This window comes from Excalfactoria chinensis, chromosome Z, assembly GCF_039878825.1.
Source record: "Excalfactoria chinensis isolate bCotChi1 chromosome Z, bCotChi1.hap2, whole genome shotgun sequence".
NCBI lineage: Eukaryota > Metazoa > Chordata > Aves > Galliformes > Phasianidae > Excalfactoria > Excalfactoria chinensis.
In genome coordinates, this window is record NC_092857.1 from 33611657 (window position 1) to 33636618 (window position 24962).

General features: G+C 39.0%; 1 protein-coding gene across 2 annotated transcripts in view; it reads left to right on the forward strand.

Moving 5' to 3' along the window:
- SMC5 (structural maintenance of chromosomes 5) overlaps nucleotides 1-23511 on the forward strand; it is a 43218-nt gene extending 19707 nt beyond the window's left edge. Inside the window, exons 9-24 of one of the 2 annotated variants that reach the window (XM_072359403.1) lie at nucleotides 465-720; nucleotides 1509-1663; nucleotides 2015-2128; nucleotides 3951-4045; nucleotides 4667-4799; nucleotides 6249-6422; nucleotides 6540-6709; nucleotides 11076-11199; nucleotides 12119-12241; nucleotides 13396-13521; nucleotides 17383-17478; nucleotides 17847-17951; nucleotides 18125-18244; nucleotides 20457-20636; nucleotides 20736-20831; nucleotides 22903-23511. In XM_072359403.1, the coding sequence (XP_072215504.1) occupies nucleotides 465-720; nucleotides 1509-1663; nucleotides 2015-2128; nucleotides 3951-4045; nucleotides 4667-4799; nucleotides 6249-6422; nucleotides 6540-6709; nucleotides 11076-11199; nucleotides 12119-12241; nucleotides 13396-13521; nucleotides 17383-17478; nucleotides 17847-17951; nucleotides 18125-18244; nucleotides 20457-20636; nucleotides 20736-20831; nucleotides 22903-23043 (2208 nt within the window). In that variant the 3' untranslated portion in view covers nucleotides 23044-23511. The remainder of the gene's footprint in view (nucleotides 1-464; nucleotides 721-1508; nucleotides 1664-2014; nucleotides 2129-3950; nucleotides 4046-4666; nucleotides 4800-6248; nucleotides 6423-6539; nucleotides 6710-11075; nucleotides 11200-12118; nucleotides 12242-13395; nucleotides 13522-17382; nucleotides 17479-17846; nucleotides 17952-18124; nucleotides 18245-20456; nucleotides 20637-20735; nucleotides 20832-22902) is intronic. The other variant, XM_072359404.1, reaches the window with a different exon arrangement.
- The last annotated feature ends 1451 nt before the right edge of the window (nucleotides 23512-24962 follow it).

A 24962-nucleotide genomic window follows, 5' to 3' on the forward strand; every position in this document is an offset into this window, starting at 1 on the left:
TTCTTTCTGTTAACTAGATACATTCAGTGTTTTCATAAAAGAGGAAGCAAAAATCTTTTGTAAAGGGGAATTATTCTTCTTCATCTAAGTGCTCAGACATCAACTGTGTAGTTCAAGTTGCATATTGTAATTTGCGCTGTAGGCTTTATGCCACCTAGACTGAATTTCAGATGTGTTAAGGAAGGTGTTATACTCTAAACTTCCACTTGTGTAGAATTAAAGGGACTTAAAAATTTATTAAGTTTTTATTTTAGCTTTGCTCAAGTATTTCCACATATTAACAAATCTTACCAGCTTTTAAACTGCCATACGTCTATTGGAACTAGAATGTATTCTTACAGTTTAAATGTGTGGTTACTTCTGCATTTAGTAACTATCTCACTGGTAGACAAGTTATTTGTTATACTATTTGTCATATTTGTATACTGAATTCCCTTAATGTTGAAAATATTCAAAATTCTTAGATTTCAGAAATTAATCAAGCTCTGAGAATGAAGAAAGATGAGGAAGTGGACAGAAAAAAGAAAATACAAAGTGCTTACAAGATGATAGATGAATGGAACAGTGAGCTTAATACAGTGACAGAATGTGAGAATTTTCAGCCACAAATTGATGCTGTTAATAATGAGCTGAAACACGTACAAGAAGAAAGGGCAAATATTGACAGTGATATTGGTGATGTAACAACAGAGAAAATAAACCAAGAGAGGGAGAATGAAAGTAAGTTATATGCCTTTATTTTTTTGTTGATGTATTTTAGGTATTTTAAAGGCTATTTTTACATCTGCTTTTGCTCTACTTCGTAATTTGAGACATTACACCAAGCTCTTGTAGAACACATTACACGAGTAGTCCTCTTGTCTGTTTTAATAAAAGCAACAGAAACAGAAGATGATGAAGGATCTTGTGGGCAAGGTGTAAGAAGAGTCACAAAAGTCACTTGATTTGTTCAACCCAGAGAAGAGTCTGAGGGAAGGCCTTTTAGCAGCTTCCTCACAAGGGAGGTTGCGGGGCATACACTGATTTCTTCTCTCTGCTGACAGTTACAGGACCCAAGGGAATGGCATGGAACACTATCGTGAGAGGGTCAGAGCAAAGTATTAGAAGAAAGTTCTTCACCATAGAGTTATTAGGCATTGGAAGAAGCTCTGCAGGGAACTGGTTATGGCACTGAACCTATGGGAGTTTGAGAAGCATTTGGACAATGCAGTCAGGTGTAAGGTTTGAATTGTGTATGGTCCTGTGTGGAGCCAGGAACTGAACTCCTGTGTTCTTGAAGTAGATGGTGTGCTACTACACATTTCCTTATCCTTTGATGAAGTTGTTTTATTCTAGAATGTAAGCTGAGTAGTTCTTCAGATTCCTTTAGAATAATTGGGAAGATAAACTTTTATTTCTCATCATTTCCTAACTGCCTTACCATTGTAGTAACACAGTAAGTATTGGATAAGACTAATTGTAACGTGTACTTTCTATGAACTCTGTTTAAGAACTGCTTTCAATTACAGGAATAATTAATCGCATTGGACAACTTAATAATATAATTAAAATGAAGGAAGAGGCACTTCAAGCGAAATTCCGAGACACATACACTGCTCTTATGTGGCTAAGAAAGAACAAACACAAGTTCAAAAAAGAAGTTTGTGAACCTATGATGCTTACAGTAAGAAAATTTGTGTATTTCACCTAACTATTCATGTTTAATTTCTGTAATTTCTATTTATTTATAGTGGCAAGCCTTTAAGAATGACTTCAGAACTTCAGAAAGTTAGTGCCAATTACATGCAGAGTACATTAGGATTATGAACTACTTGTGTTTTTCACTCTGCAGTGTAATAATACTCAACTTTTGAGTAGAATTAGTTGATTCCCTTCCTCCCCCCCACAGTAGGAAGTCCTCTTCTAAGATGCCCACTGCAGATTTCTGATCATCTGATTATGGGATGTCGGGAAAGGATTAATAATTGTGTTAAATCAGTCTCATTATTACCTTTCCTTTTTTTCATATGAGCAGATCAATGTCAAAGACAATAAGCATGCCAAATATATTGAAAATCACATTTCGACCAATGACATGAAGGCTTTCGTTTTTGAGACTCAAGAAGATATGGAACTATTTCTTGTGGAGGCAAGTAGGCATTAATTTTTAAAACTGATGAAATATTGATTTAGGAGCCGTATACCTTGGAGTCTACTGCCATTTTAGTTGTAGCTGCATAAAGGAGCAATCTGTAGTTTTTTCACTTGATGCACCCGTAAAGGCATCTGGACACTTCAGCTAGTCTGGAGTGTGGTGAAAGGAGAGGCACAGGACTCCACCTGTGTTTCCCAGCATGATTATAAATATGGTTTATAATGATTATAAATAAGGTTTATAAATACCTGAGGTGTGGGAGCTATAGTGGCGAGGCTGGTCTCTTTTCAGTAGTGCGTGGGGACAGGACTAGGGGCAATGGGCTGAAACTCCAGCATAGGAAGTTCCGCACGAATGTGCGCAAGAACTTCTTTACGGTGAGGGTGACGGAGCACTGGAACAGGCTGCCCAGGGAGGTGGTGGAGTCTCCTTCTCTGGAGATATTCAAGACCCGCCTGGACGCCTACCTGTGCGACGTGGTGTAGGGAGCCTGCTTTGGCAGGGGGGTTGGACTCGATGATCTCTAGAGGTCCCTTCCAACCCCTATAATTCTGTGATTCTGTGATTCTGTGATTCTGTGATTCTGTGATTAAAATCAGGATCTGGAGCCTTTAGCTGAAAATATGTCAGCTTTTGTCTGTGTTTGTACCATGCTGGCTAGTAAAATCTATTTAGTTTTTCTGCTGGTTGCAGCATTCTCTTCATTTAGGATCCTTTTCTAACAGACTTCTGTCTGGAAACTGTCAAAGCATTATGTAAACTTCATTTGGTTAGACTCTTCTCCAATTAATTGTTTGGTTAGATCAGCAGAGAAGCTTAAACAGAGTGCTCAGACTTCTGTCTAGAGTAAGTAATAATTAATATTTTTGAAAGCTTAGACCAGGTGGAGGGTTGCAGGAATATTATGAAAATATTTCTTGTTAGAAAAAGCTTTTGTCTTCTTTGACAAGGCCATAATCATTGAGGAGGGGGGAGGAGAAGTACTGAGTACAAGGAAATGGCAAGAGCAGAAAGCTGCTAATGCAGTACCAAGGATTTCCACTGCCTCCTGACTAAATGGGTCTTTCTTGAGAAGGCAGTAGTCCAAGTAACAAATCTGGCTAATTATTTTCCTAATGCTGCTCATTCCCGGAGCAGTGGGAAAATTGCTCCCATTGGGAGCCAGACAAAATAGGAAGAAGCCACAGGACATTAACTGTCATAGTGCTTCCTAGGTGCTTTCCTCTGAGTAGTTTGATTAATGACAAATGATTTAGCAATTTTTGAAGACGTGTATGTCCTTCTCAGAAACTAGTCATTTTTATATAAGTGAGTGGTTGTTTGAGGTTCTGGGTTGCTTTAACCAGCTGAGCTGGTCATTCATGTGTGTACCCAATCTTCTCTGTCCCATTAAGATCAGAACCTTTTTACAGCCTCAAGCCAGTGATCTGCAATCCAGTGTCTGTGCAAAATGGAATCCAAGAGAAGGCTTCTTATTACATCTCTATAGACTAGCGCCCAGCTTAGCTATTAAGATTGAGCACCTGGGTCTAAATTTGAACATGTCTATTATTACTAATGCCTAGTATTTCTGCGTAGAAAGATAAGCTTTTGGAGATCTCAGTCGTGCCTGAACTAGTAGTTCTACTACTAGTAGAGTAGATTTTCGTGGGTTCTTCCATACATTAAGTCGGTTTAAAATAAGTCAGTTAGCTTAAAATGAGTCAGTTTAAATAGTTTAAACTAAGTTAGTTAAATCCTTCTACAGAAGAATGCTTGATCTTTTTATTGATTTTTTTTCTGTTCTTTTTAACCAAATAATATAATTTGTATTTAGTTGCGTGATCGTCAGAAATTAAGAGTGAATGCTGTGTGTACACCTGGTAAATCGTGTGCTCAAACCCTACCTTCAAGACCTATTGAAGAATTACAGTACGTATTAGATTACATTGATGGCAGAGGTTCTAAATGTAATGTTTCCACGTCTTTGCCAAGTATTACCCTCTCTTGTGAAGAAAGGCTGAGGAGGGTTGGCTTGTTCAGCCAAGTTTTGGGGAGACCTTATTGTAGTCTTTATTCAGCCTTTGTTGCAGCCTTCATTCAGTGTATAAAGAGAGCTTATAAAAAGATGGGGAATGACTTCTTAGACTGTCTGATAGTAATAGAACAAAGGGGAACAGCTTTAAACTAAAAGAAAGAAGATTTAGGTTAGATGTTATGAGGAAAATCTTTAGTGAAGGCTGTGGAGCAGGTAGCCTGGAAAATCTGTGGATGGCCTCATTCCTGGAGGTGTTCAAGGCCAGGTTGGGTGCAGCCCTAGGCAGCCTGATGTGGCAGATGGCCCTGCCCAAGATAATGTAGCTGGAAATGGGTGATCATTAATGACCCTTCCAACTGAAGCCATTCTGTAGTTCAGTGATACTGGTATTTTCCATAAAAATCAAATTCTTACCAATTCAGTTAAGGATTAGTGGGACTTTTCTGACCCATCACTGACTTCACCTTACTTGTCTTCCAAATTTTGTGATGCTTGCTTTTTTTTTTTTTCTCCAGCCGATATGGATTTTTCTCATATTTACGAGAGTTGTTTGATGCTCCTCTTCTTGTGATGAGTTATCTTTGCTCCCAGTATCATGTTCATGAAGTCCCTGTGGGAACAGAGAAGACCAGAAACATGATTGAAAGGGTGAGATGTACTGAATAGCACAAAAACCCCTGTCGACTATAGATTTACTTCTGAAATTCTCTGGCAAGACAGAGTGGAGAGAACAGAAAAAATGGATTTTCTTTCTATTTGGAGTTCAGAAATGAGAACAGTTTGTGATACAGAAACATGCTGCAAGACTTTGTAATGAATCCAGTCGACTTAGACAGTACTTCACAGAAAGTTAGATGAGTTTCACCTGAGTCTTGTTCAAGTCACCCTGCCCCATTAAATGTTTAATGCAATGATTAGGAAGCTGCTTCATAATTTTTTACATCAGATGTTCAGATTGTGGCCACTGTTGCTTTATAATTTCAGTTAAAATTGATACAATGAATATCATAAAAAGCTTTTGGATGTTTAGATACAGGCTAAGAGTTCCTACTGAAAGTCATTTCCTTACCTTACTCTTTCATATAGTCTTCCAAGCTCATCATGGTGGATTATACTGGGTAACATACATGACTGTTTCAGCTTTAGTCCTTACTCACTTAGCTGTTCATATTTGATATCTGTTGTATACTTTTTACAAAGAATGAACTCTGCATGCAGAAGAGCAGTTCTCTGAGCTGAGAACAGTAAGAGTTGCATTTTTGAGAATGCAGGTTTTTTTTTAATGAATAACAAATATGTTTTCATCAGAATAGCTGTTGTTCCTACTTTTTTCTGTTTCTCATGCTCGGAGAGTGAGGAAGAACGTAAAATTGTAGAGGGTCTTAAGTGAAAACCTTTTCACTTAATGCTTTTTCTGAGCATTGTTTATTTATTTTTTTTTTTTAGAACGGCAATTATTCCATCTTTCTGTTTATTGCCTGATGAAGCAGATACCTGAATTATAGGTCTGTGAATTACATTTTATAGGCCATTCAGATTTACTGTGTAGATTCTCCATCCTTTCCAGGGCTTCATGGACAGTGAATAAGAAAATCACTGATACAGGGGAAAAGATAAGCCAGTATTCATAATGTGTTGTGCTTGGCATTTTCTGTCAAGCTGTGGGAAGTTCTTTCTGTTTTTATTCCTTTTTATCTGAGACACCTGAAACAAAATCAAGTTTTAGTTTAAAAGCAGACTATTTTTTTAAAAGAGCTGAGCATATAGAAAAGGTGTTACAACAGAAGTATTGTCCACTGTGGTGTGGCTGTAAAGCAAAATGAACAATTTTCCGTGTCCAGGAACCAAATAAACAGTGTTTCGGGCACTTTTTTATGTAGACTGGAGGAGGAAAAAAAAAAAAAAAAAGTTAGTGGTCAAATTTATTTTATGATAATGGCTTGTTAACAAAAAGTTTGCTAACAGACCAGAATTCTGCATAAGTCAATCTTCTTTGCTTCAGATTTTAGCTGGTTTATTCCTCACTCTGAAAAGCATTGCCTTAGATAACACTTTGGTGTGATTAAAATGTTTGTGGGTTGTTTTTGTTTTTTTTAGGTCATAGAAGAAACTAAACTTAAGCAAATTTACACAGCAGAAGAAAAATATACCATTAGAGTATCCATGTATACAAAATTAACCTTCTCTACTAATGTGTGTCTGAAGCCAGCCCAGTTTCTCAATTATTCTGTGGATACAGATGAAAGAAGGCAGCTAGAAAAACAGCAGCAGGTAGGAATTTACTTTTGTTATGCATATCAGCTACTGTTTGGCAGCATACTTAACCAGCTTGCATGTATCTGTGGTGGATTTATGGTAAGTATGCTTATGTGTTTTCTTTTATTTCAGAATGTCAAGCATGTATTACAGTCATTAGATAAGCAGTTAATAACGTTGTGTGAGAGACAGAAACATCTGGAATGCAGAGACAATGAGCTAAGGCAACAGAAGAAGGAGCTTTTGGAGAGAGGAAGCAGAAGGAAACAGCTGGAATCAAAAATTGCTGTGAAGTATGATAGGTAGGAAACAATCCTATATATGAAATAGGAACAATTTTAATAGGAACCCAGTATACACTTGTTATTATTGTAATGTGCTTTTAACCTAAAAAAGTAACCAGTGCGTGAGTGTCAGATATAGGTAGACTAAGAGATGAAGACAGTACTAGTTAAAATGCCATATAAAAATACCCTTATGCGTTCCTTTAATAGAATTATAGGATTCCAGCGAGAAGTCACTGAACTGATTTACTTAGATATTACGAAAGCCTTCCGTCTTAATAACACTTGTCTTGGCACACAAGGAATCTTGGTAGTGGTTTGAAGGTCAAAGACAGCTTTAATTACATTAACTGAATGGTGGAGTTCAGGATCATTGGGGAGCAAAGATGGCAAATAGCAAGTTCACTACACTGTACTTTGAGAGAGCAGACTTGGCCTTTTCAGAATCTGCTTGGTAGCATCTATGGAATAAGGCACTGGAGGGAGGAAAAGGGGCCCACGAAACCTGGCTAATATGCAAGGATCACCTACCAAGAATGTACATCCCAGCAAAGAAGACAGGCCATGAGATCTGCATGAATGAAGAAGCTACTGGCAAAACTCAAGCATGTGTCTTGTTCCAAAACTAATGCCTCCTGTTAATTTTCCTGGAAACTACAGCAGATACAAGAAGCACAACATTATCAAACAGAGCAAATTCTCAGTTACAAAACACTATTTTCCAGCATACCACCATTAGCTACACATCTTTGCCAGCAGTGCACAACAGCCTGCATGCTGTATAAAAATATGTGCATGGCTGTCTGAAATGTGCCTTGTCTTTCATGTCACTGTTGCCACTGCTGGAACACACCATTCACTACCTCCCTGTGCCAACATCCACTACACCAGTGAATGTCAGTGGGTGCAGTTTTTTCACCATGGAGAAATTCAGTTCCATCTCTTTGCTTCATTCACACTTCCACATCAGATCACTTTTTGTCAGATTGTCCCACTCACTGCTGCAGTCTGTCACATGGCAACAAAATGTAGTGGATTGCTGGAGAGGGTTTTCAACCTCCACTGGAATGCCAGCAATATCTGCCTTTGATGCTATAGTCCAGCGTAATAAAATAGGATGCATTCTTTCTGGAGCAGCTCTCATACAAAAAGGAAGCATGCAAAGAGTGGTAGTAAGGATGGGTAACCTAGGAAGAATACAGAGATACTTTATGAACATATGGGAAAGCAATTAGGAGCGCTGAAGCTTGGATAGAATTGATTGTGGCTAGAATGAAAATGCAAAGTAAAGGCTTTTACAAGTATGTTAGACAACAAGATGACATGGGTCCACTGCTGAATGAAATGGGAGTCCTAGGTGCCTGGCTGAGGTACTGAATGCCTTCTTTGCCTCAGTTTTTGCTAGAATGATTGGCCTTCAGGAATCTCAGGTCTCAGAGATCAGAATGAAAGCCTGGAGAAAGGAAAAGGCACTTGGTCAAAGAGAATCAGGTCAGGGAATAGGTGAGCTTCCAGTCAGCTTCGGTCCTCTCTGGATTCCCAAGATTCTTGACAAATGGTTGAGAGAAGTCTCACAATGACGTTGATGATCCCTCTGAGTACCCTGGGATGAATACACTTGGGTCCCATGAACTTACATGCATCAAGATGGACCAGCAAGTCTTGCTCGAGTTCGGAGCTGACTGGGAAGATTGATCATTACCACAGCCATGGTCCTTCAAGTTGGTTTACCTGGGTAACTGAAGCTCATCATCAGTGTTGAAGACAGAGGCAAAGAAGGCATTAAATCACTCTGCTTGCACGCATAGCTCTTGTGTTTCTGTTGGTGCATTAAACTCAAAAAGGTGTTTAAGACTTAAACACCAACGTGGCCATAGGGCTGTAGAGATGTTCCTGGCAGACCAGAGCCAACCAGTCACAGTGGCCAAGTAGCTGTGCAGTGCTATCCCTAAGACTGGATGTGAGCTTAGCCCCAAAGCCAGCTATTGATCTCAGGTTTCTTACATATGTAACAGTACAGGTACGATTATTACGTACAGGTACGATTATTGTCATCATGTTCAACTGGAACACAGAATGCTGCTTGAGGGCAGAAGGTAGATCCTCCAACTGAACAAATATTGATTAAATTGTTCTCTTTGGAAGAAAATAATTGCACTCAATTTTGCAGAAGAGAAAAAATTCTTACACAATGATGGACAAGGATTTTACAGATTTTCTTGTATATCTTGGATACCTTTCACTATAGATGCAAATGAGTTAAATAACAACTTGCATTGAATATAACTTCTTAAATATTCATGTTTGTGTATGTAATTTTAAAGGTAGGTTACAAGAATCATTAAGTTTGTAGAGGGAACTTGAGGTGATCTGTGGTTAATGTTCTTAATGCATGGTTGGTGCTGAAGACTGCCCTTTCAGGACTGAAAACATTTGTGAAGACTGCACAAGCTGTTTGTTTTTGTTGGAGGAAAAAATTTTGCATGTCATCCGCTCTGGACCTCTTGCTTCACCTTATGTCCACAGTCTCTCATCCTTCCAGTATGTGTCTCTTGTAAGTGCCTGATTACTTGCAGTCTGTGACTTCCCAGGGAGGAAGGATGATGAGTGATTGCTTTTGGGTGCTCTTGAAGCTATTCTTTTCCAAGCTGAACAAGTTAAGCACCCTTATCTTGTTCCCACAGGGTTTCTGCCACAGCCAAAACTAAGTGCAGTGCTTAATTGTGATCTAATAAGTGCTGAACTTGTTAAACACAGAGGAAAAATCTCTCTTCTCTTGCTTGTGTTTTTGTGCCTGCAGCCAGGGCACACTGCTGGCTTACGTTCAGTTTACTGTCAAGCATGTATAGCTGTTATGGTTGTTTTCTTCCCAGGGAGAGGACTTAGAACCTGGCCTTGCAGAATCTGATCAGCTTTCTGTCTGCTCTTCCTCGACCTCATTGGGTCCCACTGAGCAACAAACCAGCTGCTTCCCTGTGACTTAATATTTTCTGAAAACTTGACAGGAGTGCCCTCTGTCTGTTCCTGCAGGTTACTGGCAGAGATGTCAAACAGGACAGCTCTTGTGACCAGCTCCTGTTGTACCCAACTTGATGCTGGTTTCCAGGTAGAAAATAGCACAATAATCATGACCCTATGCCTCTCATTACTATGCCACTTCTTTTTTTGTTGTTGTTGTTTTTTTTCTGTCAGTCTGGTCTCTCACCCATCCAGACTGCTATCTCCAGACTTGAGTACAACATTGCTTTGGGAAACAGCATTAAATGCTAGGGGAATCGATCCAGAACCAGCAGACCAAAGTAAGTGTGAAGCTTATGCAACTTAATGTTCCTATGTCCACCTGCTAGTGAGGTTCAGAATGTATTTGCGGTAGACAAAGGTCCCCAGTTGTTGGCATCTGAACGTAGAAACCTACCAGGCTGCTCAAAGTTGTTCCTCAGTTTTCCACTTCATGCTGAACTTAAGATGTTCTTATCAGTTCTGTCTGATATCCAGCTCCCATGGTCTGCGTTAGAGTCAGAAGGCACACCCTTGGCTCCCAAGCCACTTCATCTAGTTGCCAGCTAGTCTGGCTTGGTCTTCGCTATAGAATAAACACTCATACCCCTGCATTGCTCCCAGTGCTGGCTCTGAACTAAATGGCATCCCCTTCATCTCTTATCATCCACAAATCCAATTTATTAAAGAGACAATCAGGTTGATCTGCTGTGTGCCCTTGGTAAAGGCTTGCTGACCATTCCTGATCACCCCTCTTCCTCATTCTCTCGGAAATATTTTCAAGGTGTACCTGTTCCAGCATTTTTCCAGGGATCAAAATGGGAAGATGGTTTTAAAGTTTTTTGGATTGTCCTTTGGGCTGGCTTGGAGTTTATTGAAGATCTCAAAAGGTTTTGCAGCTATGCTTACTTCTTTTGAAGTTCTTTGTAATTATGTGGTTTGGGGCATTTAAAAGGAATGAAAATTCTGTTTTTCTGCAGTAAATAGGGAAAGTTGGGGGCACATTTTTTTTTCTTAGTAGAATGTTTAGTGAGAATTAAGCTATCCTCTTTAACTCTCCTATGCCGTATTGTTGCAAGAAAGTAGCAGCAGTAAAAGAATGTCATCTTTGCGCTGATTTTTTTAAGTCTTAAATTTATAGAAAGAATATAATTGCTCAGTGATAGCATCAGCAAACAAAATTAGAGTGTCTCTAATTATGGTTTTTGGTATTTTAACTTACTTATGATGCTTGGATGGAAAATACCTCTGATGTGTTCAGAATGTTTAGAAATGCAAATTCTTATTCTTGCCAGCTGTTGGTTCACGATATATGAGATTAAGAATTTTGGTATTTTTCTGCAATTTATTTTAATCGCAATTAATTGTATGTTGGTTCTTTCTATAGTATAAGACAGCTGGAACAAAATCCTATCAGCCTGGAAAAGGAATCTCAACAGGCGAAAGTAAAGATCAGAGCAATAAATATTCAGAAAGCAAAACTTGTGAAAGAATTAACGTGTCATATAAAGGTATGTATTTTTCCTTGGTTTTGTTCCAGTATTGTCTAAAGTCTAATTCTTGTGAGGAGGAGTGTAGCAACATTTGAATGTGTTATTGCAAATGCTTGGAAGCTATCTTACTTAAAGATAGGTTTCTTTTAAAGCTTCTGTAAACTTGCACTTTCTTATCTGCTGTTGGCTCAATTTATAGATCATTTTCTGACCAAAGTCTTTTTGTGGACGCAGGAATTAACTGTGTAATCATTTCTTTGAACTTTAGTGGAATACTGCATGTTTATGCAAATTGTTTCTTCTCAGTTTATAATCTGTTATATATATATATATATATATATATATATATATGTATATATATATATATATATTTTACTGAAAAAAAAAGTTGCAGACCCTTCAAACGTCCACCTTACTGCTAAAAGTAGGGAAGATGTTTGTTATGCAAGAACACTAAGAAATATCTCCTGTAACTTATGTCTTGAACCGTTAAAAGCTCTTTTCTTTCTTTGTTTTATTTTTTTTTTTTAAAAAACTTAAATTCGATTATTTCTGTTTCCTTGTGTAACAGGCTTCTCTCTTACAATTGAATTCTTCTGTCCTGGTTTCAACTGAGATACAGATGATTTTCTTCATAGTGTGTGATATGATGCTATGTTTTGGCTTTAGGAGAAAAACAGTGTTGATAATAGGCTGATGTTTCAGTTTTTGCTAAGCAGTGCCACAGAAAGCCAAGGGCATTTCAGCTTTCTAGTACTGCCCTGAGTCCACTGAGGGGACTGGAGTTGGGAGCAAGGAGCTGGGAGGGCACAGCTGGGAGATCCCAGCTGATCAAAGGGTTATTCCACACTATGTGGTGTAATGCAGAAAAATAGAAAACTGTGGGGAGCTGACCAGGGAGGCAGCAGAAAAACACATTGTTTGTTTTCCTACGCAGAATTACATATCACTGAACATCTGCAAAGCAGATTTGGTCCTTCAGAGCACTGCAGTGGATGCTGAGAGGAACAGGCTAGAAGCAGAGTACAAGGCAGCAAGTGTAGATCTGCGAGCTTCAGAGGTAAGTATTTCTGTGAATAATGGGATATCTACGATGAAGCTGCACTCTGTTATGAGTACGCTATAAAAGGTGTAGAAGAGTGTTTTTGTAGTGTAGAAGAGGAAGTTTCTGTAACGCTCCTTAGGAATGGATATTAATATTGCTAATTTAGCCCTGATTTCTGTGGTTTGATTTATTGATTAATGCATTTAAAGATAATTATCAATTAAGATGTCTAAACTTAGATCCCGTGTGTTCCTTTTGTGAAGGCTTGGCACTGGAGTACAGTAGAGAGAGCTGAATGTATGTAGTGGATGCTTTTGTTTTTGTTTTTTTTTTTAAAAAAAAAGAACCACTAAGTTGAAAAGGTCAAGGCAGTGCACTTTTCTGAACAAGTCAAGTTAGCTGGAGTTTGTGTTTTGTCATTAGTACTTGTACTTAGTACTTGTGCATTAGTACTTAGGCAGTACAAGTCAAAACTGTGATGTTATTGTAATGATATCTTGTGTTTAATTTATTTAGTGAACCTAAGATGTAAATATGTGTTTGTGACCTATATTGAACATTAGGGAGGATAGTTAGTTCCATCTGCTTATTAGATAATAGGCACAGTTGCCTACATGCTTACAGTGATTGTTTGAAAAATCCAGAGAGATCTGGATAGGCTGGAGAGCTGGGCCGAAGCCAACGGGATGAGGTTTAACAAGACCAAATGCCAGGTCCTGCACTTCGGCCACAACATCCCCAGGCAGCGCTATAGGCTTGGGGCGGAGTGGCTGGAGGACTGTGTTGAGGAAACGGACCTGGGAGTACTGATTGTTGTTTATTTTTAAATTTAGTGTAAAATTGTCAACTATTGAACACACTGCTTCCTGTGTGTTGACTTTGAACAGAAAAGCAGACTGAATTCTGTGTGTCGAAGATTTTTTTTTTATTATTATTTATTTTACAGAGTCTGCCTTCACCTGTGTTCATTAATTTCAGTAGCATTAGTTGCTGGTAAGCTATTGTCACCTATGGTTAGAAATGAAGTTCAACTGTGTGACAACAGCTTGAGAAGTTTAAAAGTTCAGTATGTTCTTAAATAATCAGTGAAATTTAATGAATGTTCTGAGTGGCCACCAATAGGAAATTTGAAGTAAAATAAATGTGTATTTTAATGTCCTTTCTAACAGCAACGTTTTCTTGAACTGGATGAGAGAAAGCGGACTCTGACAGAGAACTGCAAGGAGTTGCTGAAAAAAGCTCGACAGATGTGCAATATGAATCTGGATCAGCATCTTCCAAAAGAGTTTCAAACAGTATGTACAAAATTCTTCGTATTTCTCTTAATTTTGGGATAACATACACCATTCTAATTTTTCCAGCAAGTAATACTTTGTACTTAATGCTGGAAAGGTACTAGCAACAGATCATTTATGTTTTTGTTTGTATTTACTCATGTTATCTTGAAACTGTTGGTAAAGACAGCGTACCAGGGGAGGTGCCTTCCTAGACCTGCTCTTTACAAACAGAGGACTAGTGGGAGATGTGGTGATCAGAAGCTATTTTGGGCATAGTGACTACAAAATGATGGAGTTCTCCATTCATGGTGAAGTCTGAAAAGGGAAGTCAGCAGAACTGCTACCTTGGACATCTGGAGGGCAGACTTTGGGCTGTTTAGGGTGTTGATTGGGAGGGTCCCCAGGGAGACAGCTCCGAAGGCTAGAGGGATCCAGAAAGGCAAAACATTCCTCAAGAAGGTCTTCAAAGGTGCTGGAACTGGCTGTTACTGTGTGCCAAAAGATGTACTGACAGGGAAGATGGTCATGGCTGAACAGGGAGCTTTTGCTAAGGCTTGGGTTAATGAAAAGAGTTTACTATCTTCGGGAGAAGGGGCAGGCAACTTGGGAAGAATACAAGGAGTTTGCTATGGTATGCAGAGAGAAAATTATAAAGACAGAAGTCCAACTGGAACATAATCTAGCTGCTGTTATTAAAAACAATAAAATATGTTTTTCCAAACACATTAATGACAAAAGGGGAGGGCTCAGGAGAAGTTCTGTTTTTTATTGGATACATCAGATAACATTAACACCAAAGGTGAGGAAACAGAGTAGGTACTGATTGCCTTCTTCTGTCTTTAACAGTCAGGCCAGTTATCCTCAGGGTATGCAGCCTACTGAGCTGGAAGACAGGCATGGGGAGCAGAATAACCCCTGCCCATAGTTCAGGAGGAATCAGTGAGTCTCAATCTCAAGTCTGTGGGACCAGAAGGGGACTGAGGAAGATGGAAGAAATGCTCTCTGAGTTATTTCCCAGTATTTATTTACATGCAGCCCTCATCAACCTGGGGGGTTCCATATGACAGGAGACTTGCCAGTGTGCTGCTCATCTACAAGAAGGTCTGGATTGAGGGGGCTACAGGCCTATCAGCCTTGCCTCTGTGTTAAGAAAGGTCATGGAACAGATCATTTTGAGTGCAGTCATGCAGCATGAGTGAGACAACCAGAGGATCAGGCCTAGCCAGCATTGTTTTGTGAAATCTGATCTCTTTGACCAGATAACCTGCCCATAGGATGAGGGTAGGGCTGTTTATGTAGTCTGCAAAGACTTCAGCAAAGCCTTTGACAGTTTTCCCCAGCATTCTCCTGGAGAAGCTGGCAGATCATGGCTGAGACGTCTAGTCTTCACTGAATAAAAAACTGGTTAGATGGCTGGGCCCAGAGAGTGTTGGTGAATGGAGTTAAATCCAGCTGGTGACTGGTTATGAGGTATGTTTACTAGGGGTCAGTGCTCGGGCCAGTCCTGTTTAGTATCTTTATTAATGGTCTGGATGAGGAGATTGAGTGCACCCTCAATAAGTATGCAGATTAATGCTGGGGGAAGTGTCAGTCTGCCTGAGGGTAGGAAGGCCTACGGAGGGAAACAGAATCAGTGGGCTGAGGCCAATTGTATGAGGTTCAGAAAGACCAAATGTTGGGTCCTGGAGTTTGGTCACGACAGCCCCATGCAGTACCGCAAGTCTGGAGCAGTGTGTCTGGAAAGCTGCACAGAGGAGAAGGATCTGGGAGTGTTTGTCAACAGATGGATGAACGTGAGCCAGTGGTGAGTCCAGGCGGCCAAGAAAGCCAGCAGCATCCTGTCTTGAGTCAGAAATGGTGTAGTCAGTGTAGGAAAGTACACTACAAGATGTTGAGGCCCTGGAGTGTGTCCACAGGCAGCCTGTGAATCTGATGGAGGGTCTGGAGCACAAGTTGGATGAGGTCTGGTGAAGGGAACTGGGATTGTTTAGTCTTTCTTCCTTCTCTCTAAATGTGAGATGTGTGGGTTTGAAAGATGGACTACTTCATGGAGGATTGTGATCTATGTCTGGGTGGAGGATCCTATGGGATCGGTCTTGGGACTGGTGCTCTTCAACAACTTCATCAGTGACATAGATGATGGAATTGAGTGCACCCCCAGTAAGGTTGTAGATGGCACCAAGCTGAGTGGTGCAGTTTGTACAATGTAGGGAAGCCATCCAGAGGGACCTGGACAGGCCAGAGAAGTGGGCCCAAATGAACCTCGTGAGGTTCAGCAAGACCAAGTGTAAGGTGCTGCTGGGGCAATCTTAGGTGTTGATACAGACTGGGGGAAGATCCCCTTGAGAGCAGCCCTGTGGAGGACTGGATCAGAAGCTGGGCACAAGCCAGCAGTGTGAGCTTGCTGTCAGGAAGGCCATCTATGTTCTGGGCTGCATTAAAAGAACAGTGGTTGGCAAGGAGAGGGAGGTGATTGTCCCCCTCTACTCAGCTCTTGTGAGGCCCCATCTGGACTACTGCGTTCAGATGTGAGGCCCCCAGCACAAGAAAGATGCAGAGCTCTTGGAATGAGACCAGAGGAGGTCCACAAAGATTATCAGAGGGCTGAACCACCTCTCCTATGAGGAAAGGTTGAGGGAACTGGGCTTGTTTAGCTTGAAGAGAAGGCTCTGGGGAGACCTCATTGTGGCCTTCCAATACTTGAAGGGAGCGTATAACCAGGAGGGGGAACAGTTGTTTATATGAGTTGGTAGTGACAGGACAAGGACAAATGGGAGATTTAGGTTAGATATTAGGAGGAAATTCTTCACTCAGAGGGTGGTTAACACACTAGAACAGGTTGCCCAAGGAGGTTGTGGATGCCCCATTCCTGGAGGCATTCAAGTCCAGGCTGAATGTGGCTCTGGACAGCCTGGCTTAGTGGTTGGCAACTGTGCATACCATGTGGGAGTCTGAAACTAAATTATCTTCAAAATCCTTTTCAACCCAGGGCATTCTATGATACCATAGTCTGGATAAGAAGAGGCTCAGGGAAGACCTTATTGTTCTCTGCAACTCCCTGAAAAGTGGTTGGGGCGAGATGAGACTTGATCTTTTTTCCTAAGTAACTAGAGATAGGCAGTTACTTCTCATTCTCAAGTTGCTCCAGGGAGAGGTTCGGGTTGAAAATTAGGAAAAAAAATCTTCTCTGAAAGAGTGGTCAAGCATTGGAACAAGATGCACAAGGAGGTGGTGGAATCGCCATTGCTGAAGGTGTCCAAGAAATGTGTAGGTGAGGCACTGAAGTACATGTTTTAGTGGGTGTGGTGGTGGTGAATGGACAGACTAGATGATCTTAGTGGTCTTATCATTCTATTTGGTCTTTTAAAGCATCTTCCAATAGTGGTGAGACTGTAAAAGCTGGATTACTCTGACATTTGCACAGGGGAAATAAAAAATCATCTAAAAGCTCAATTAAAATTTCTAGGTTTGTGTTCACAGAAGCAGTTCAACACCATATTATTCTAGCTTCTTGCCTGAAGGGAGTAATATGAAAGCACTTAAATCTGGGCTGTCTAGCTACCTGCCTGAAGTTCTTCACAGCCTTTGGGAGTATTTGTACAGCTTAACTAGCGTAGCCCTGGCTTATGGCATGTCTGAGCACCTGAACCCACACAAGTTAGGCAAGTAAGGAGCAATTAATGACCTATCTCTGACAGGCACCATGGATGTAATTCTCTGTCCAGGAGAGATTGTGGGGAAATCTTGCTCTGTTAAAATTTTGAGCATGAGGCATCCTGAAAAAAAGTAATTGAACATTTGCTGTCTTACTGGTTTTCTTTTTAGCAAACAAGCTCTTATTACCGCTGCTGTAAAATACATGCATCTTTTCTCTTCTAGGCTTTTCAGACCCTTCCAGACACATTGGAGGAAATAGATGCTTTTCTGAATGAAGAGAAATCGAGGGTCTCCTGTTTCACGGGCCTGAGTGCTTCAGTATGTTCACTTTTTTCTCTCCACCCTCTTTTCTTTCACCCGTATTGTACTTACTTCCCACTCTGTACTAGATTTCTTGGTTTAATAAGCTAGACAGCAGAAACAATGTGTGAAAATGCCAGATTCTGCCTCCATTAGAATTGTAAGTAGGTTCTTCCTAAAGAACAGTTTGTTCTGTGCCTGTTTCTTCTTTTTAGAAGTTGCCATAACCTGAAATAAGAAATGTAGTTTATGTGCCTTAAAGCTGGAAGTGTCTTGTTTGGTGTGCAGTGTAACAATTGTATCATTGTGTTTGAGCAGGATCATATTTTTACAGTCGCTGTTAGAGCTGGTAACATTCTGTGTACTTTTCATTCTTGTTCTAAAAGGTTGTTGAAGAATGCAGTAAGCAAATGGAAGAAATTCAAAAGCTGACGGAAGATATAGAAGGAAATAAAAAGGAACTGGATAACTATAAGCAAAGTATTTTAAAGGTAATAGTTGAAATTAGCAATTCTGTATTAGCGTGTCTTCATCTGAGTTGAACATAAGTAGAAAAATAACTGAGCATAAAGTGAGATGTTAGCTTCTGTAATAATGGTATTTGTGATCTCTAAAGAAAAATCACTGTCAGAAAGTTATTTTGCATGGATGTTTTTGCTTCTAGATAAAAGAAAGATGGTTAAGCCCCTTGAAAAAGATGATTGAGAGCATTAATGAGAAATTCAGTGCCTTCTTTAGTTCTATGGAAAGTGTTGGTGAAGTTGATCTTCATGTGGAAAATGAGGTATGACTTAGTTTACTTAGTTTTCACCTAGAAGAATATCCCAGTCACATTTGCATGCATCTTTCACTTAAATATTAAAATCAAATATCAAATTGTCATTTGGACTGTAGGGAAGAAGTTGTTTAAAGTTCCTGTTTTTGTCTTTTTTAACCAGTGTGCTGGAACTGACTGATAAGTGATAAAATGAAAACGAGTCTTTATTCAGTTGCATGGGAGTTCAACTTGTTGATTTCTGGATGCTTCCTACAGCTGAATAAACTACGCAGCATTCTCAAACACAAAATTGTTGTTTCTCTTCTTTTCATTGAAGATTCATTTTGAGGATGCTCTTTTAGATCTTGAATTTCTGGATGTGGTTCTGTGTTCTGCCAAAACAGTGCCCCCTTCAGGGAAAGCAGTGGCTGTTTGAACAGTGCATGATCTGGAATTTCAGAACTTAGTCCATGTTTCGTTCTTTTTACTGAATGAACTGGAAGCGTGCATTTTAGTTCTGATTATTTTTTTCTTTTTTCTTCTCTTTTGTTCTTTTACAAGGCTCAGCGAGAAGCATTGCATTTACTTTACCTGTAAATCTGTTATTGGTACACTTCTGTATTTTTGTTTATTTGTTTATACTAATTTGTGCTATTCTATTACTGTTTAGTGGCTAAAAGCTGGAACAGTTTTAATGATATCATTTTATTTATCTCAGCTCTTGGCATTTTGACTGTTTTGGAGCAGTAGCAATCAGCCTGCTACATTATTACTAATATGAAAAGCTTTAAGCTCCAGTGGTACTCTGGGGAGTGAGTGATTATTCATTGTAGGGAGCTGAAGAGAAATTGGTGGTTTTGTTTGAAATTAACTGCCGTAATGATGAACTTAAGACTTTTTTTTAATGTACTGCATGCATTTTGCAGTATTAATAGTTGATGCACTTCTTTTTTTGCTGTTTGTTTTGTTTTGCTGAAAATCACTCCAGCAGCTCTTAAAATATTTGCAGTGTTACCTATTGTTTGGGGCAAAACAGTAACTGGAAAAGCTCTGTATATGAACAGTGCTTAAAAATGTATGAGAGCTAGTATGAGGTGGTGGGGTGTAAAAAAAAGGTTTTTCAATTCTTCTAAAAGTTACTTACAAAGTATTACACAAATACTATCCTTTATCTAAAAATAAAGTGTAAGAGAATGCACTGAAAAACAGCAAAGCAGTTTAAAAGTAGAGTGAATTGGGACTGTCTGTCCAACTGGTTGGTTGCTCTGAAGTAATGCCTCATATTTATTTCCATGGAAACTACAACAGATACAAAAGGGCACAACAACATTTGATAGGGCAAATTCTCAGCTACAGAACACTATTTTTCATCATAGTGACCACTGTTAGATATTCATTTTCACTGGTGATGAGGAGGAGCCTGTGTGCTACACCTGTGAAAGTTGGTACCAGCAAAGGTAACCCACTGCCTCACTGTGCTAGTACCCACTGTTTTGCCTCCATTGATGTTTAGTGGGTCTCAATGATTGTCAGCAGGTACACACTTTTGCCACATGGGAGGATTCAGTGACAACCTTTGGGAGTTAGAGCTCAGTGATCTTTAAAGGATCCTTTCCAAACTCAGCCATTCTATGATTCATATACACTTCCATGTCAAACACCATTCGGTCAGACTGCTTCTCTGTTGCTATCAGTTGCATGGCAGTAGTGTGTAATGGACTATTGGTGAGAAGATTCAAACTCTACTGCCATGGTACCCACATATAACTCTGACATTGTGGGATGACACAGTGAAATATGAGGGCTGTTCCAAAAGTAATGCCTTTTATCTATTAGACTTTCTATCTCCTAGTCTCTTTGAACTAGATGATCTTGTAGGTCCTTTCCAACCTTGTGATTCTATGATTCCTTTGGAAGGTCTTGGCCTGTTTCCTGGGAAGATGTAAAAATTAGTTTCAGGGGTTAACTAGTCTTACTGTACCAACGAGTAAAGCTTTTTCCTCAAGGGATCTAACAGAAAATATCTTTTAGTTCTTGAGTATCTTATCCTTCTACTTTTCAGAAGGCTCTTTTTCCCTGATCTGTAAGCATGAGAGGAGAGGCCCTCTAGTCAGCAGTGCTATGGTTATAAATAATTCTTGTGACATTGGAGAGAGAATGGCCTTGGGTTGTACCAGGGAGGTTCAGGTTGGATATTAGGAAAAATTTCTCATCTGAAAGAGTGGTCTATCTTTTATAGGAGGAATACGACAAATACGGGATCCGCATAAGAGTCAAATTCCATAACTTCACTGATCTTCATGAATTGACTGCCTTTCATCAGAGTGGAGGTGAGAAAAGCGTTTCAACTGTCTTGTACCTGATGGCTCTACAGGAACTCAACAGATGTCCTTTCAGGGTTGTAGATGAAATAAATCAGGTGAGGAGATCAATAGTGGAGTGAATAATTACATATTATACAGATACTTATGAAACAGTGAACAGCCTTATCTATTTATTTTTTTTTCTTTCCATTAAGGGTATGGATCCAGTGAATGAACGAAGAGTTTTTGAAATGTTTGTGAAAACTGCTTGTAAAGAAAACACATCACAATCCTTCTTAATTACACCGAAGGTATGTGGCTGAAAATGAAAGTTTTATGTGTAGGAGAGCTGAATTTTGTGTGACAGATCCTCTGTAAGCTCTGAGTAACTTTGATTTATATTGCTTGAGGGATTCATATTCAATGGGTAACTGTAACAGAATTTGTCAATTTTAAGGACTCTTTTGCCAGGAGTTCACCCGATATGTATGTCTCAGAACTGATGCCCTCATAAAGACATTCTGTGTATCTGGCTTGTGGAAGCAAGACCAAGATAGTCTCTGGTGGGTAGGGTTCATTGTAACAAGACTGTCAAATGTGCTTCAAGCTGAAAAAGAAATGTGATTGTAACAGAAACCAATTTCTGAACGTGGCTGTGGATGAGGCTAGTGCTACTGGATCGTGCTGCTGGCCTCAGAAGAGCTAGAGAAGTTTCACATTCATGGAGGAAACCCAGTTGACTAGTAGGAGCTTAGAAGCACAGAAAGTGTCAGTGTTATGCACAACAGAGAATGGCTTGAAAAGTACTTTTCAGTCAGGATCAGCCAGTGCTTAATCATGTATATATGTTAAAACAAACAAACAAACAAACAAAAAAAACCCAGCATTTAACTTTCTGAGTTCAGATGACATAGCTTAAAAAGGCTATCACACAGGATGGCAGTTTAGCTGTGCTTTGAACAGAGGCTGATTTGACTAACACAAGGCAGCTAGAAGCACTAAAAATAATTTGTGTGCCAGGGAGGCAAGAACGGGCCTTATACTTCCTATTAAGATGTAGTTTTCCTGCGTCCCCACCTTTACTGCATTTTAGAAAATCTGAGATATTATGTGCTATTAAAGAACAATTGAAAGAACTAGGCAAAGCCAGCTATAGCACTTAACAAAAATAAATAAAAATAGAGAGAAAGTGGTGCTTGTTATTCCTTCTGATGTTGCAGTTCACTTATCTCCACACAGTTGGTCATTTCTTTGTTGTGTTATTTTTGTCTTTCGTGTTCTGTATATCTGTCTCATTTTGTGTTCCTGTGATTTCTGTTCTTATCATTCATTCCACTTTTCTCTTTCTTACTTTTGAGGAACAACAGTCATTTGAATGGATATTGAATGTATAGCTCTACCAATAGAAGTGCTTCTCATGTGTGGGGGGCTATAGAAGATGGCTGGGGATTTGGAGTCTGTTTTAAAAGTTGAGCTCGTTGTCAAATTATAAAGAATAGATAAGGAGAAAAAATTGAATTTGCAAGGTTAGCCAAAAATCAGAGCAAAAAGAAACTTCAGAGTTTAAGGTCTGATATTTATGGTAAGAGGAAGATCAAGGAGTATGTAGAACCACAGTTCAGCAGCATCATGCTCTTATGAAGAGAAAATATTGAGGTTTTTGTTTGGCAATATTATATCTGTATTATATTTTTTGTTTCATTGTGTTGTTTTTTTTTATGCTTGGGTTTGGTTTTTGTTTTCGTTTTTTTTGCATAATTGGATTTGTTTTCAGTAAAGTCAGCCATAAGAAGATGATAACCACATGTTGAAGTTGTAGTGGTCTGCTAGGAGGAACTGTACTGAGATACCACTTCATGTGAATAAAGATAAGGGAAGATGTATGCTGGATAATTGTGATTCGCTGTCAGAATGAGTGAGTTTGTTCCTCAGGAGTGAGTCCTGGCTTTGAAAATCAGTTGTAATATTGAACTATGATACAAACAACCATCGTATTGATGATTTTTTCTTTTCTACAGAGCAGGATTAGAGGTCAAAGTAATCTGAAATTAGGTAATTCTGGCTAGGGCAAGTAAGTGAAGACTTCATTTACAGCAAGAAGATACTATGAGAAACCATTTCTATCTAAGAAATAAGTGAATAAGTGAAACATGTAAATCACCTGAGTTACACGTAAGGTCTCTTTGAGGTTTTAGAGGGAAGAAACTATACGTAATCTGTCAGAAAATTTAGGAAATTCATCCTGTAGTGTTGACCTCTTAAGGTATAAGCTTGACATTAACCTTCTTTACCACTTTTAGATAATCTAATTTAATAATTTAAGATTAAGGAACATAATCTTTTCTAGCTGTTTTGACTTTTGAGTTTTGTGTTTTTCCACAGCTCTTGCAGAATCTTACTTACAGTGAAAAGATGACGTTGCTGTTTGTCTACAATGGACCTTTTATGCTGGAGGCAAACAAATGGAACTTAAAGGCTTTCTGTAGGCGGCGGCGGCGACTTGGGAGGGTGGATGAACATTGATACATACATTCTATGTAAATATGCATATATGCATATATGCACACATACAAAATATTTAGTGTTTTTTAAAGAATATTTTATAGCACCAGTTATTCAGATCTTCAGAAATTGTAAAAGGTGAGAAACTGTCGAGGGTCAATTGTTAAGAGTTCTTAAAGGTTCTTAAAACTTTGTAAAAATATGTCAGATTTGAAATGCATGAATTTTTTTGCATCTTTCATAGCTGCTTGTTTAAATAATATTTTAAATAAAAAGGAAGTTTCTTTATTTTGTTACTTTCAGTAATATCAAAAATATGTTTAATTGTTCCAGGTGTTATTGCACTAAACTGATGTTTGTTTTTTTATAAGTTTGTAAGTTTGGGGCTTACTTTTATTAAACTGTATTCCCCTAACACAGTTAAGGATGTTCTCCATGTTTTCTGACTGAAATGGAAAGTTTTTGAATGAATAAATGAATGAAACAGAAGATGTGTGAGAAGGTAATTGTCTGTAAGTAGCTGTGCACTGATTTTTGTTTTGTGAAAATAGGTCTATGTTAATGAATAGGCTGGCAATACACTTTGTTATTGTTATTATTTTTTAGCCATTGTTGCATTTTGTATTCCTGGAAGGGTAAGGTCTTTCTACAGCAAGGAGATGTGACAGAGCCAGGTGCTTTTGAAACAGTTGAAGCCATGAGCTAGTTTGCAGAGATAAAACTCGGGTGATGTGGGACTTTTAAAGTAAAACTGGATACAACCAGGAGCAGTCTTTAGCTGTGCTGGAGTGATGGTACATACAATAGCTTTTAATTTTTAACTACAGAATTCATCAGTGGAGTTTTGGCTGTAGGTGTTTAGTCTTTAAAAGTAAATGTTATCGATCGAATGTTGATTACAGCTTTTAAATAGTTAAGTAGACACTACCAGTAGCACACTGAATACCTAAAATACATTTCTAGTTCATTAGTTAACTGTTACGTATTTTGTAAATGGATGAAAACTATGATTGATACCTAAAATGTACACAGAAATGAGTGAGTCTGAGAACATCTGAAAATGTATAGTATTCTCTTCCTCACCAGGAGAGAAGCTTTAAGTAGGATTCGGTACATAATTCGGTGTCCACTTAATTTTAAATGAGAGTTTTTCTTAACAGCATCCTGTCTGTAAATGGCCCACAGAATTGATACGTCGGGGTTTTCACACAAGAATGAGGTAGTGGAAATAGAGTTACTAACTGCAAAACTTAAGCCAGGATATGAAGGTTTTCAAGCACTAAAAGTAAAGAATTTTTATTTTGAATGAGATAACCTTAAGGTAAGAACTGCCTACACCTGCATCTCAGGTCAGATGACTGACAGCTACTGATTGGTGGAGCTCTGTCTGACTGTGGAATTCCTGCAATTAGCTCCATGATGGTTAGCATCCGTACACATGTATTTGACAGAAGTTAATGAGTGTGGAAACTAGGGCTGCAGTCCAAGGATTTAAGGGCTGCTAAAATATCCTTGATATAATTGAGGGTACAAGGTCTGTCTGTCTATTGCAAGATCTGTCCTCAGATGTGTTCTTTGGTCTTGAGAACATTCAGCTTCTCATGACCTTGAACTTGTAAGGTAAATTTTTATCACTGTAGTTATTAAGTGGAAAAATCTTTAGTTTCTAAGGATCACTTAATGAGGAGGACTGTTTGTTTTCAGTGTTTGAAAAGGTGAAACTTCTTACATACTTTTATCTTAGGACTCAAATTTTCAGTGGCTGAATAGCACCGATTATCAGTTCTTAGTACTCTCACTGTAGAAGTTAATGGGGTTTCTTCCTAGAATTTTGTTCCTCTTTCATGTTTCAGTCTGAGTGAGGTATAAAAGTGACTTCGGGAGAATGGCACTTCTGATCCTGTCTTGAAAAATTCTGTCCTATGGATGCACGCCTACTG